Consider the following 14,124-nt stretch of genomic DNA (forward strand, 5'->3'; position numbering starts at 1 on the left):
CCACTTTACTTTGTTATGACAAGAAGCGGGCAACACTTTTTTCCCTGGCGGGAAACATTGCATTTATTTGAAGTCATGTGACTACGAATGAACCATGCAATCACATTTAAAATACACAGCACCGATAAAACAAGGGCTCTTATTAGAACATTCGTAACTAATTCACTCGTTCACATCTATCAAAAGGAGAAAATCGCACATAAAATCACAGCAAAAATTGCAAGCGTAAACGAGCCTTGATAGATTTGGTCTATTAATTTGATCTCTGTTTCACTTGAGGTACTCAAAGACACCGAAATCACCCTTCGGAGGACTGACCAGGAACGTAAATTCTAATTCATATTTAATTTACAATTTGCTATTACATGATGTACTTCCTGCTTGATAATTGATATGAACTTGGTTGACCTTATTAATAGGCGTCTTTAATTAACTTCCAGAGGATTGAAAAGAAACTCTCTGTCAAATGTCAATATAAAGCCTCGTTGATCTTAAATTGGAAATTTAATTACAATTGGAAATTCAATTAGAATTAGAAATTTAATAATAATTAGAAAACCTGTTGAAAATTTAGATATGCACCAATAATCACAAAAGTTCGAACATTGTTCTCAACCATTCATTCGATGATGGATGATGATGGATAAGGCAAAGTTAATGGATTTTAAGTGCCTTACCAAGTATATAATGTTTTTCATTTTGCCTTTTATCTCGCCAATCATGCAATAAACCCTCCCTTCCATTTCGGACTTTTTATATGGCTTATTAAAATATGGCTATTGAGACGTGCGTGTACGCGATCAATGCCAAAGGAATTCGAGTTAAGATTACCCTAGCTTGCTGACTATTAAGAATGATAAAAATTTCCTGTATATAATATTCATTCCTCTCAAGAAAAAAAATGTTTCCGCTTTCCTCCCACCTTGGCTGAGTCAGGCTGACCTTTGCCTTTTAATTAAGCAACAAGGTTGCAAAAAGTGTGGTTTCACACAATACCAAAACAATAATAGGAACAAAGATGTTGACGTCAGAATAGTAAGTTTCATTCCAAAATACTGAATGACATAACTGACAGCACTTAACTGGCTTTACCAAGGCAAGATTTTTTCTTTTTAGGTACGCCATCCTGTCTGGTCGGGATCATATAAACACTTCTCTAATTCTAAGAGCTTACCAGTTCACACTCAAACGTATTGAGTGGGAGATCTAAATCACGTCGTAACGATTCTAAATTAAGAGTAATCCCACTCGAGTAGGAATTTGATTTTCTTTGATTTACCTGAAGGCTTTCCATTGATGAAGAAACAACTTTCAAATTGCTCAGAAATAACAGAGTTCCTACGTCACACACACTGAATGTGAGCGAGCTTTTTGCGTGAATACAGGCTACATTTTTGGAATTGAATCACGTATCTCCATTGTATGTCGTCTAATAGTCTGTTGTCATATTTCGTTACAAAACACTAGTTCTACGTTCAATTCAATTGTCAATTTGATTCAAAGTACAAAATATTTGCATAAACTAATAAATCACGATTAGTACTATCTTCAAAATTCGGTAGATGAACAAAATTCAGTAGAAAAACAGTTGATGAACTTTGTAGGAACATTCTCGCTCTTTTTACATCTTTTCTTAAGGTCAACTAACTCATGAAGTCTTTATCTTAAGCAAATGAGTCAAATTTCTCGCAAAACAACTATTAGCACTACGTAGCACGATTAGCTTCACTATAACGGAAACCATCGTAGACGCATAGATATATCGGAACCTGAATTTCCAGTATATTTCATTACTATCGCCTTCAATCAACCCTTTCAAAGATGTCATTTATCAAAATTTCACGGAAATTTCTTAGTGCCTCTAGGAAACGAGAAAGCTGTTAGAATTGAAACAGGCAGGGAAACTTTTGAAAGACTTTGTCAAAAATTGAACCTAGTTAATAGTTAGCTAGAAAAACCGTTCCATATGATTAGCAAGGATCAGGGTGTTCTAACAACCGCGCATTGAATGTCATGACTACCTATAACAGACAAAAACATTTCTCGAGGCTTCGAAAGGAGAATTTTCTTCAAGAAGAGTTTTTTGTCTATTTTAGGGCGTTAAATATTGCATGCTAAGTTGGGTCAGGAACCTGGCTTACGGTGAACACTTATACTCCTATGCTTAATGGGATGTCGATTGGACCAGTACGGAAATACGGGATACAGCATATACCTGCAGCGTGATGTGGCCGTTCCGTTCCGCTAACATACAAACGCGAGAAACTACGAGATCAACTCATAGAGCTCGTGTTATTCTTGTCACGAAATATGTATGTATATCTTTCATCAAATCCTTTTAAAGGGGATTCTTTAATATCTTGCGTCTCAAAGAAGAGAAGAGCCCTCTTACGGAAGAGCAAAGCCCTCTTACTATGTGTCACTCGATTCGACATGCAATATTAGGACATCCACCTACACTACCATGGTAAGTATTGCCTCTAAAGACGTCACATTAATGATCGTCGTTTGAACGTGCTGCTTTGAAATGTCTCGTGAGAAAAACACAAGAAATATGTTCTACATAATAGCAAAACAATTATTAAAATGCAAAAGTCGTCATCAAATCAATTGATGCAGTTCTGAGTTCTGTACGATTTCTCCGTGATCTAGTATCCTCGGTATTTAACTTGTACCAATGCTACCACAACAAAACTTTCTGGATGAATTTGTATCGTTTTAATTACAAGTTAATCGAAATTTTAGTATATAATTTCTGGTGGCTATGACTCATAGCCCATGACGTTTATAGTCTTCTAATATAGGAAATGACAAATGTTGGTCTAACTGCTAGCTTCTCCTGACTGCTGTATATACTTGTCCTCAAAGGTAATTGAAGTTTCGTATAATTTATGTCTCGAGAAAGCGCCGCCGAAAATGAAAAAAATCAAAATGCTCACTTTTACGCAGTTTGTCATTACAATGACACTGCATGCATGTCATTTGCAATTGTTCCATATTTTAGCAAATGTTCAGTGCTTCCTATATGACAGTGAGAGTAAGTGGTTTGGAACTTGACAAACCTTTAACCAACAAGGGGAGATTGCTAACAATAAGAAAATACTTATGTGCTTTCACTAACAAAGCAGGATTTTATTTTAGACCAATCAGCAAATTTGTTTATATTTTTAAAACCCAACCTGAATGCATGAATGAAGATTGACTACTTCCGGTAAAAGGATACATGTTGCCTTTCAAACGAATTCGTGATAATTTAGAATAGCCTGAAAAATGTAATCAAATTTGCCGATTCCATCAAAACAACAAGCCTTCTTGTTTACATGTATTCAGAGGTATTCAGTTCTATTAAACTCGTGCATTCTAATCATTTCCTTTTCTTTTAAGCTCCTAATATCAAGTCTAAGAGCTGCTCTCCACTGTCGCGTTTTTCATACATGCATGCATATACGTACGTTCCCCACGCACGCAAAAGTATAAATCCTTACAGATATATATGTCATATTTAAAAAAGCTAGATTTCCACATATTTTAATATGACTAATAATTTGACCAATTCGTTAAATAATAACAATTTGGAAACATTTAAACTTTTCGGCGCGTAAAAAAACGCGACGGTGGAAATTAAGGGTGTATTATTCCGACCCGGCTTACACTCTGCCGGATTTGCATTGTCACGCATCAATATTAGCCATTTCAAAGCGAGTTTTAACCCGAAAATTATGATAGCATGTTTGCTTCAACATGATCAGCCAAATGAAAAAGTTCTGGGGATTGAGTAGCGTTGAACAACTTAAACTGATGTCGTTCGTGTGAACCGGTATGGTTAAATCGGGCTCTCCCACTTTTGCATATTTTCTTTTGAATTTTGACAGAGTAATTAAGTTAGTTCGGCTTGACTGTTCTCATTTCAAAAGAAAATATGCAAATATTTCGTTGCGTCGAAAGATTCCGCCCAGTGAAAAATCGTTTCCAGACTGCAGTGGTCTCAAAGCTATGAAGAACACTGATTCAACCTGGTAGACCCACACATTCGCACAATGAAGAACAATCGTGCAATAAAGTGCAAAACTTCAAAGATTACTAAAGGTGATCTTTCCTTTCAGCCCGCCGAAATGGCACTTCGTTTGTTTTGTTTCCGATAGGCTCTGGAACATGGCAAGAAAGATGTGACAGGGTATGTTATGAATGCATGCATGCCAATATTTATCTTATATTACAGCGCCATTTATTTATCATTATCATTTATTATCAATATCATGATGCTGGCGGCGATGCTGTTGGATTTAGAGTATACTATGCAGGTAAGTTAAATACAATAAAAGAACAAACCCGTATATTAGCTCAATATTTTTTATGTCATTTTAATATGTCATTTAAAAGCGCACAAACTGATGTAATTTAATTTTACAAAATTCTGCTCGTTGAACAAGTAATTCACCTACAATAGCGCTCTGCAGACTGCAATTAGGTTTCCGGATCCCTTTTTATAGAACCTAGAATTTTGCCCTTGGTTTTACTATAATTACTAACAAAGTAGGCAAACTCATTAAATACTTTACTTCATAGTATACCGTACCGCGTTAAGCCATTATTTTTTCTTACCCAAAGAAGTGTATAATAAGACAAGCGCTCGGATAAACTCTACAGTTACGTATTAGTATATTCCTGTAATACATAAATTTTCCTACAAATAAATGCTTTGGTAAGAACAGGGGCGTAGAAAGCGTCCAGAGATGGGGAGTCAGCCTCCAGGGACACTTATAGTTAGTGAAAAAGGCAGCTGAAAATATGTATGTAGGGACGGTTTGATTGCCAAAGCCGTGCACGGACATCACAAGTGTGGTTTATATTTATGCTCTGCAAAACGATTTGGGCGCGTGTAAGTAGGGATACGCAGTTTCTCCAAAAAGGTATTTTTCATCCCAAAAACGGCACTTTTGGCCCTATTCAGGAACAAATTTTTTGAGTCCGAACGAGGTTTCGCTCGCTGTGACTTGAAATGCAGGCGTTGTACACCAGATGTGAAAATCTGAGATCTGCCGTTGTAAACAGAACGTGGGCGACGTCTAAAACTTTCATAGCTCTTCATTAATTGGGCCCCATGCATCCACACGATGCCGGAATGGTGATGATGGAAAAATATTTTTACGGCTAAAGTTTCCGTCCACACGCATCCTGCGTTTTTGCCCACTGAACGACGGCTGATCAAGTACATGTGGACGGCTATGTCGTGCTATGAATTCGAGAACTATATTGGCTACAACGTTTGAAATTCAGTCCACCCACGTTCACTCGCTACAACCGTTTGAAACATAGTTTGAAGCGACAAAACAAGACATAATCGTTTACATGTTAATGTTGGTTTGCTTACTTTTTGGTTCTGGAGGTAACAATTAAACAGATCTTTGTGACAATGACCTGTTATCAGTTTTGGCACTCCAACTATGTTGCATGTTAGAAATTGTAAGAATGAAGACTAAGATTAGAAAAAGGAACTACTGGAAGAGAACGACGATGAAAATGGACTGTTTATTCTGCTAACCTGCGTATTAGTTTAACTATTAAATATAGTCTTGAAGACCCGCCAAAGTGACAATTGCATGTCAATTGATGTAGGTTACAAGACAGAAGACCTGCATTGCCCTCATTTTTGCATGTCTACTTAGAATGGCGATTTCCGTCGTTCAGAGCCAAGGTAAGTACGGCGGTCAGGTCATTTTGATGGGGTCAGTATTTTTTAGACGACATTTTGACAATGAGATGTTGGCATGCAGCATTACCTACATGCAGGGTGCACAAAAAGCCCGCAACCTCAATAATTCTCAGGGGCCTGAGATCTTTTGTTATTGAATAGAAGCGAACATAAATTATGAGAATATTAAGGGTTTTGCAATATTTTGACACACCCTGTGTCAACTAGATAGTTTATAACGTTAATACCTTAATTCAGCATATCTGTATGTGTATAATTATATATCTTCTGTAGTCTAAGGATACAATTTATTGAACTTCAACATAATTGTTAGATTTTATCACAACAATGCTTGGAGTAATTTAAATTTGACATTATTTAAAATTCATATTTTGTATCCTGAATAGTGATTGGTTAGTTGTATATAATTGAATGATTTTTATTAGCCATAAGCAAGACTTACAACATGCATGCAAAGGGTGCAATTAATGGCCAAATCGTACTCTTCTTAGCAAATGAAATTGCAGCATTTGCCAAAGATTACCAAAGATATCAAATCAATTTCATGTATATAATAATTGTTCAGCAATAGGCTAATTTTCGCCCTCCGTTTCTATATATTTAGCGTTCGCAAATTGCACTTACTCTTGCAACTTTGAGGTTGAGGACGAATGCCAATGGAGCCAAGATATTTTAAGCGATAATTTAAATTGGTTAAGAAAACAAGGCCACATAAGAGGCTCTCAGGGAATCATCTATGAAGGTCCATTTGTATAGACCATACGAAGGGTTCAGGTAAGTGTTATAATTGCATTTGAAGAAAGTAAGAGAGGTTGCATCCCTTAATTTAGAAAAACTAGATTATGATTATGACTAACTCTAGTTAGTCGGAGACCCTGGGTTAGTTAGTTGTTACGGACCCAGCAAACTTTACACATAACTGTTCGGATTTCGGAAAAGAATATTTAATATTCGCATTTTTGCCTATATATAGGCGTTCTGAAAAGCACTAGTCAAGGACCAGGTGCACTGCAATTCCGCGGAGGAAAATGTATTCATATATATGGAGGTGGTTTTAAAAAACCAGAGGATGGAAGTAGACTTGTAATTCACAGTGGCTGTAGTGAAGAAAGACTGAAATTCGAGTTAGGATCAGACGGAATATTGACGCACACTAAACATCACATGTGCGTGAAGCCCATAGGGCCAGTGATTGATGGAGTGAAAGTAAGTTAATGTTACCCTGTCTCTTAAGATATTAGCGAGTTTAAGATCCACCCTATCTGCGACGTGGTAGCGACGTAAGAACACAATAGTAAATCTGTTGAGGGTGGCTCTAATCCAAGAACCCTGGAAGGATCACGTTGTTAGCGCGGTTGTGAAAAAGAGACTCCATGGACACTTAATGGGGGAGACATAATAAGAACAACTGAAAATCAACTAATGAAGGGGTAAGGGGTACGAATGGCCTGTCGTGCTTCCCCCCACCTCATTTGTCCGGCGTCCCTGCTCTAATCTATATTGCTGTTACATATGGTTCGGCACATACGAAGAGCGACGTTTAAACCAGGCCTTAGTCAGCATATGTCGTTTGAACCAACCTTAGTCAGCATATGTCGTCTTTAGGTTGGTGTTTATAGAAATTGCAACAAATCTGACACATGGAGCTGGACAAAAAGTGGATCTCTTCAATACCAGAAAAAAAAGTGTCTGACAGCGAAGAATGGAGTGCACCCTGTGGATGAAGAGAATCTTGTGCTCAGTTCTGTTTGTGATCAGCTACATAATTTTATTAAGTTTGTACCCAGTGAGTATGAACAGGCACTTTTTAGAAAATAAGAGATGGATAGGAGACTATACTAGATGAGCTCATTCAATGACGTAAACTCAAAATTGCAGTGTCAAGACAACTGCGAATATGGCGACGTTTCTGCGCATTTTTTGTGTGCGTCATTTAAACCATTTTATTCAACCGTTTTTCCATGGTCTTCAAGTTTTACAAACATGTACGCAACGACAAAAGTCTATGTCTTGCATCTGTCAAACTTGCACCTATACAGGGTGTATCAAAAAAAAGTAAACAATTGTTAAAATGTCCATAAACTGAAAATTTCGCAAAATGTCTGAAGAACGTGTGTTGATATAGGTATTTTAGGGTCTCTTGACCACTTTAACACTCAAATTAAATAAAAAAATTTATATCGACGTGCAGGAATGATTATTTCAAACACCACCTAAAACAACCCTCGCGCACAAAAATGGACGGTTTAAATCTTAATTCATTATCATAGGTTGAAAGTTTGGGTAATGTTTTATAAACTATCAAAGTTCCAGACAATTTGGTGTACATTAAATCTGCCAGGTGGCCTCTCGAACTTGGACTTTTTTGCTATTTTTGGCCTTTCCCCATACTTTTCGTTTCACGCGGTAATAATTCATGCATTATTGATATTTTACATTAATCATGCGTGAAATCATTTGTGAGCTGCAAAACGTATGCGAGAAAGGCCAAAAATAGCAAAAAATCCAAGTTCGAGAGGCCACCTGGCGGATTTAATGTACACCAAATTGTCTGGAACTTTGATAGTTTATAAAACATTACCCAAACTTTCAACCTATGATAGCGAATTTAGATTTAAACCGTCCATTTTTGTGCGCGAGGGTTGTTTTAGGTGGTGTTTGAAAATAATCATTCCTACGCGTCGATATAAATTTTTTTTATTTAATTTGAGTGTTCAAGTGGTCAAGAGACCCTAAAATACCTATATCAACACACGTTCTTCAGACATTTTGCGAAATTTTCAGTTTATGGACATTTTAACAATTGTCTGTATACTTTTTTTTGATACACCCTGTATATCAGCTTTCAAGATTCACTTATAATGTTTTCCTAACAGTTGGGTCAGGTTGGTATCTATACATGCAAAATTCTCGGTCATCCAAAAGAAAAGATAGTGAAAGTGCACGATTCATCTCCCCAAACATTACTACAGTCAAATCGTGTCTTCATTTCTACTATCGCATGTTTGGCCAGCGCGCTGGAAGTTTACAGGTGGGTATTTTTCTATACCTTACAAGGCCATTCTTTTTTCGTGAAATGGAAATTATGTTGTTTTCACGCCAGGAATGTTTCATTTTATAGATAATTATACACCAAATATGTGTTTAGAATCAAATATAGTAAAGTAGAATGCTCAATATAATAAGAGGCAGATAAGAGTAAATTTGGTTCAATATATCCATAAGATTTTTTTCAAACAGTATTACATATACTCAAGTGAATTTTAACTTATAAATTATTATACATTGAAAGTCAAAAGTCCGAGTCTAGCCGATATTATTTTTTTCTCAATTTTGGTTCAATTCTACTCCAACATTGGGGTAGCTGTCGATCTCCCAGATCTTTATTTGTTTGAATGCGAAGCTGATTCACGAAACAGCATCCAACCTTTCCTTCGACACATGTAACTACACCTCAATTTTTAACTTAGACTTCCCTTAATTGTTGATTATCTGGCTTCTCTTTTCCTCGCTAACCTCTTTTGGTATCTTTGGTCTACGAAAAGAATAACCGCATTTCTTACACAACTTAAATACCACGAGAATTAACGAGAAAAGTATGGGAGGCATAACTTGCTCGAAAGTTCAGATCAACATATCCAATTTCCAACTCACAAGATATCATTTATTTCTTGTATCATATATCAGTATATATGCTCTTCAAAAATCTAGGTGTACGTGTCGTCTGAAGGTAGCATGGGATTCCCCTTGAAGAGTTTCTATGGTCCCCGCTGCAGGGGCTGGAATCGAGCACAGGTCGCTGTAAACAACCAAACGACTCCGTATCAGGTCAGTGTTTAGGCTCCTCGAAAAACATGATTAACGTTAACTGAGTCCAGCAATAACAACTCACTTCCATTCTTGAAGTACGTTATCGAGGGTGTACGTGGTGTCAATGACGTGGGGAACATTGCCATTGATGATATTTGTGTGAGGGATTCATGCAGTGAACCATTAGAACCAGGTATGTACATAATTATTGTCGAAGTCGAACTTTAACATGCCGTAGGTATTTAGGTTAATTTATTATGTTTATTATGACTATTCATTATGTTAGGTCTAACGATATTTTTGTACATAGCATAGCTCATTTAGTTTGGAATTTTTTTTCATGCCACATGATGGTATAGGGAACACACACCCCCAATCAATAAAGAACAACTCACCACTATTTTTAAACACAGTGAAGATGAAATATACAATATCCGTTTCGTTTTTTCTGAAACACTCTGGTTGAATTTCGTTTTCCCTCAAGAAATATTATCGCCGCCTATTGTTCGCTCTGTTGTAAGAAATCGTTAACCAATTAAGTAAACCTCGAAAACCCCCGTCAGTGTACTTCAACTTGGCCTATATCGTCTGTGAGTAAGGGGGGGGGGGAGCTGCCTACAATCCACACTCTACTCAGTCTCTTTTAATAAAGATTTTCACATGTCCAACATTAATTTTTAGAACAACAACCAAACTATCGGCAACAAAACAATTCGCAACTAAATGCAACGACACCTCCGTTCGTTAAAGGCAAGTGTGCAGTTGATTCTAAGTTTCATGATTCAACTTGGCTTTCCATTGTGCTCAAGTAGGGGGGGGGGGGGCTACCTCAATCCACACTTTACCCGGTTTTTTCCAACTACATGCACCAATTTCTTCAAAATGTTTGGAATCTTTGGTTAACTGTGATACATCCTATTCTGCATTACTCACTGGTCAATTGCTCCGTCGTTATATTCTATTAAAGATCTTCACGTTTCTAACATTGATTTTTAGAACAGAAACTAAACACTTCGCAACTAAGTGCAACGACACCTCCGTCCGTTGAAGGCAAGTGTGCAGATGATTCTAAATTGCATCTAGAAATATTTTGGCGGTGCTAACCCAAATAGGCTATGTTAAAAAGCTAAAATAATGGCAGAATTTTTGAATGGCAAGGCAGTGTAAGACCTCCTTTCGAGCACGCTGTCTCTTCTTCCCCGAAGACCGAAGTGATTATATTGAAGTGTTTTAAGTCGTGGTTACAGTTTCTGTTCTTTGTGCTTAATTTTTCATGTAATAAAAATTGACCTTCAGTCTTCACATTCCTATCTCAACGTCGACACCATGATGGTAACTATTATAGTCGCCTATTATTCGCTCTGCATGTTGTAAGAAATCATTAGCCTGTTGAGTCCCCCGGACCTCATCATGTCAGTGTATTTAACTTGGCTTTCGATCGTCTGCGAGATATCAGGGGGGGGCGGAGCTGCCCACAATCCGCACTCTATACTCAATCTCTTTTGATAAAGATTTTCACATGTCCAACATCAATTTGTAGAACAGCAACCAAGCCATCGGCAACAAAACAATTCGCAACTAAATGCAACGACACCTCCGTTCGTTAAAGGCAAGTGTGCAGTTGATTCTAAGTTTCATGATTCAACTTGCCTTTCCATTGTGCTCAAGTAGGGGGGGGGGCTACCTCAATCCTCACTTTACCCGGTTTTTTCCAACTACATGCACCAATTTCTTCAAAATGTTTGGAATCTTTGGTTAACTGTGATACATCCTATTCTGCATTACTCACTGGTCAATTGCTCCGTCGTTATATTCTATTAAAGATCTTCACGTTTCTAACATTGATTTTTAGAACAGAAACTAAACACTTCGCAACTAAATGCAACGATACCTCCGTCCGTTCAAGGCAAGTGTGCAGATGATTCTAAATTGCATCTAGACCTATTTTGGGGGTGCTAACCTAAATGTGTTAAAAAGCTAAAATTTAGGTGCAAAAATAATGGCAGAATTTTTGCATGGCAAGGCTGTGTAAGATCTCCTTTCGAACACGCTGTCTCTTTTTCCCCGAAGACCGAAGTGATTATATTAAAGTGTTATTATTAAAGTGTGATTATATTAAAGTCGTGGTTATATTTTCTGCTCTTTGAGCTTTATGCTTCATGTAATAAAAATTGAGCTTCATATTCATGTCTAACGTCAACACCATAATGTACAGGATTCCACTGAGAAATCACTAGCTCGAATGACATCAAAATTTTCTGTATGTAAACATATCTAAAAACATTTCATAACATATTAAATACAACATCTTATTTATTTTCTTTATATTCTCATTCCTTTTTAGTCTGCAAAAAAGCGAATATTTCGAGCGAAGTCTCGAGCAAACTCCCCATTTTCATAGCGGTGAATTTATGTGTGCTGCTTTTGATCGTGGTAATCAATATCATTGTGCTGGTAAAATGCAGACGACGAGACCAAAAACCAAAGGTATTAACTCAGGATCAGGACAACATTTCACTAACGGTGGTCGAAAGCTTACAAGGACCATGAGGAGTTATTGACTGAGGTAAACTTTTTCTGTTGCAGCTTTCTCTTAAATTATAGTGCAGATATCTTAGGTACAGTAGTCCCCCGCCACCTCGAACTCCTCACTAACTCGAACTAAATCCAATCCTCCTTGGATTATTATTATATTCATTTGAAATCAATAGTGTTTCTTGCAATCTGATTGGTTAAAAATAGTGTGATTAATTCCTAAATCGCACTATTTTGGAGCATTAATCACATCATTTAAAAGCCAATAAGATTGGAAAAAGGAAAATGGCACAAAAGTTTATTATTTTAAATTTTTAAATGCCCCGCAAAATTTCTTGAGAAAAATAGATGAAAATTACTCACATTTTACACCTATTACGGCTCTTTCAGCTAATAAATCGTTTTCAATTTGTTTAATTTTTGTATGATTTTAAAATGAATATAATAAAGTTGAAATTGGATGCACTTCGTGTCGTGCAATTTTGGTGTGAAATCAAACTCAACAGTGTGATTACAAATCAGCCAAGATTTTATAATCACACGTTTGATTTCAAACCAATTCAATTTCAAGCTAATTCGAGTTTCAAGTTTCAAGTTTTCCCTTGGTCGAATATATCCCGTCTCGAACTTTGGTTGCGAATCATAGATTAGCAAATTTTAAAATGTGAGAAGATAGCATTTTGACAACTGGAAACTATCGAAATAAACAACAAATTAATCGGTGTATAAACGTGTAATTGATTTTAAATTTTAAAAGATTATCTGTAGTGTCACGATCGTTATTGATCGTTTTTGTAACATCTCTACATATTAACAGTTAACTTTGACTCTAACAGTTAATTTCATGGTGTCGCTGCTTTAATCAGTATTTCATTATTATATAAAGCAGGATTTTTTAGCAAATAAACGCATTAACTGCGGCAATTCAATGCACGGGTAAATATATATCTAACACCAACCCTAGTTAAGTCGAATCGCCGGTAACTCGGACATTTTTTCTTTCCCCTTGGGAGTTCGAGTTAGCGAGGAAATACTGTGTTATAAAATATATGTATATATACTTTCAAAAACTAAAGAGAAAATAGGAAACATTATAGGCCAACGATTTGCTTTTAATTTCTTCAAATTGAATTTTTCTGACAATTCCTAAAGTTAAATAATAATATGCATGATTTTTATAGTTGGATATTTGAAATGTATCAAGACTGTTTCCTTCCTGCAACTCTGCTTGTTATCTTACCAAGAAGGATAGTTATATAATGATTGAAGAGAGACTCGGAAGCAGCTGTGAATATCCAGTGTCTATATCCATGGAACCGTTTACACTATATACCAGATACACTCATCACGACATCTTCGTTTGTCTTTAATGAATTATTGTTAATGAGTCTAACTTCCAATCATAGCGCAGTATTTTGGTCACATGTATACATCTGTAATTCTCCATAAAGGTCTTATGAATTAGTATTCATTACTTGGTTACAAACATGCCGTAATAGGGGTCTATTATAGGGGTTATGAATTTATGAAGGGGTTATGTCTATTTTTTCACTTCTTTTAACCGCAAACCGCAGGGCAATTTGTGCTATAAACGTAACTGCATATTTTCCACATGCAGTGACCTACATAATGATTATAGAAGTAAAACATTTTAATTAATGAATAAGAAATTGTCAAAAAGCGAGTATATGTAATTATAGCTCAATCACACAGGCTACGCAGCCAGTGGCGTAGCCAGCCTGACGATTTTGTCCCGCTATGTAAATTTCGAGTTATATAATAATTCATTTTTTTAGAAATTTATTGTTTTCACAGTCAATGAACACCAAAACACAAATTGTCAGGCTGGCTACGCTACTGTACGCAGCTAGTTAGCCACAACTTTAAATTATATGATCCACGATCAGAACATATTAAAAGCTGTCAAACTTGCCAAAACGCTCCAATAAAAACGTGCGATTTTCTTCTTTTGATAAATGTGAACGAGTAATTATAGTTACGAATGCTCTATTATATAAGGGCTCTTATTAGAACATGAGTAACTAATTCACTCGTTTACATGTATC

The 14,124-nt window shown here is 36.4% G+C and overlaps 1 protein-coding gene across 2 annotated transcripts; it reads left to right on the forward strand.

Moving 5' to 3' along the window:
- Positions 1-4,220: 4,220 nt before the first annotated feature.
- LOC114530066 (MAM and LDL-receptor class A domain-containing protein 1-like) lies at positions 4,221-13,808 on the forward strand. Of its 2 annotated transcripts, XM_028551651.1 has the most exons (14): positions 4,221-4,301; positions 5,617-5,695; positions 6,318-6,487; positions 6,687-6,919; positions 7,319-7,499; positions 8,590-8,744; positions 9,425-9,541; positions 9,620-9,716; positions 10,205-10,273; positions 10,520-10,573; positions 11,064-11,132; positions 11,376-11,429; positions 11,868-12,089; positions 13,240-13,808. In XM_028551651.1, the coding sequence occupies exons 4-13, from the start codon at positions 6,878-6,880 to the stop codon at positions 12,071-12,073; spliced, it is 1,044 nt and encodes a 347-aa protein (XP_028407452.1). In that variant the 5' UTR covers positions 4,221-4,301; positions 5,617-5,695; positions 6,318-6,487; positions 6,687-6,877; the 3' UTR covers positions 12,074-12,089; positions 13,240-13,808. The 2 variants fall into 2 exon arrangements, with proteins under 2 accessions (XP_028407452.1, XP_028407454.1); XM_028551653.1 differs by lacking the exon at positions 11,064-11,132.
- Positions 13,809-14,124: the final 316 nt, after the last annotated feature.

This window comes from Dendronephthya gigantea, unplaced genomic scaffold, assembly GCF_004324835.1.
Source record: "Dendronephthya gigantea isolate DGI-Jeju-01 unplaced genomic scaffold, DenGig_1.0 000059F, whole genome shotgun sequence".
NCBI lineage: Eukaryota > Metazoa > Cnidaria > Anthozoa > Malacalcyonacea > Nephtheidae > Dendronephthya > Dendronephthya gigantea.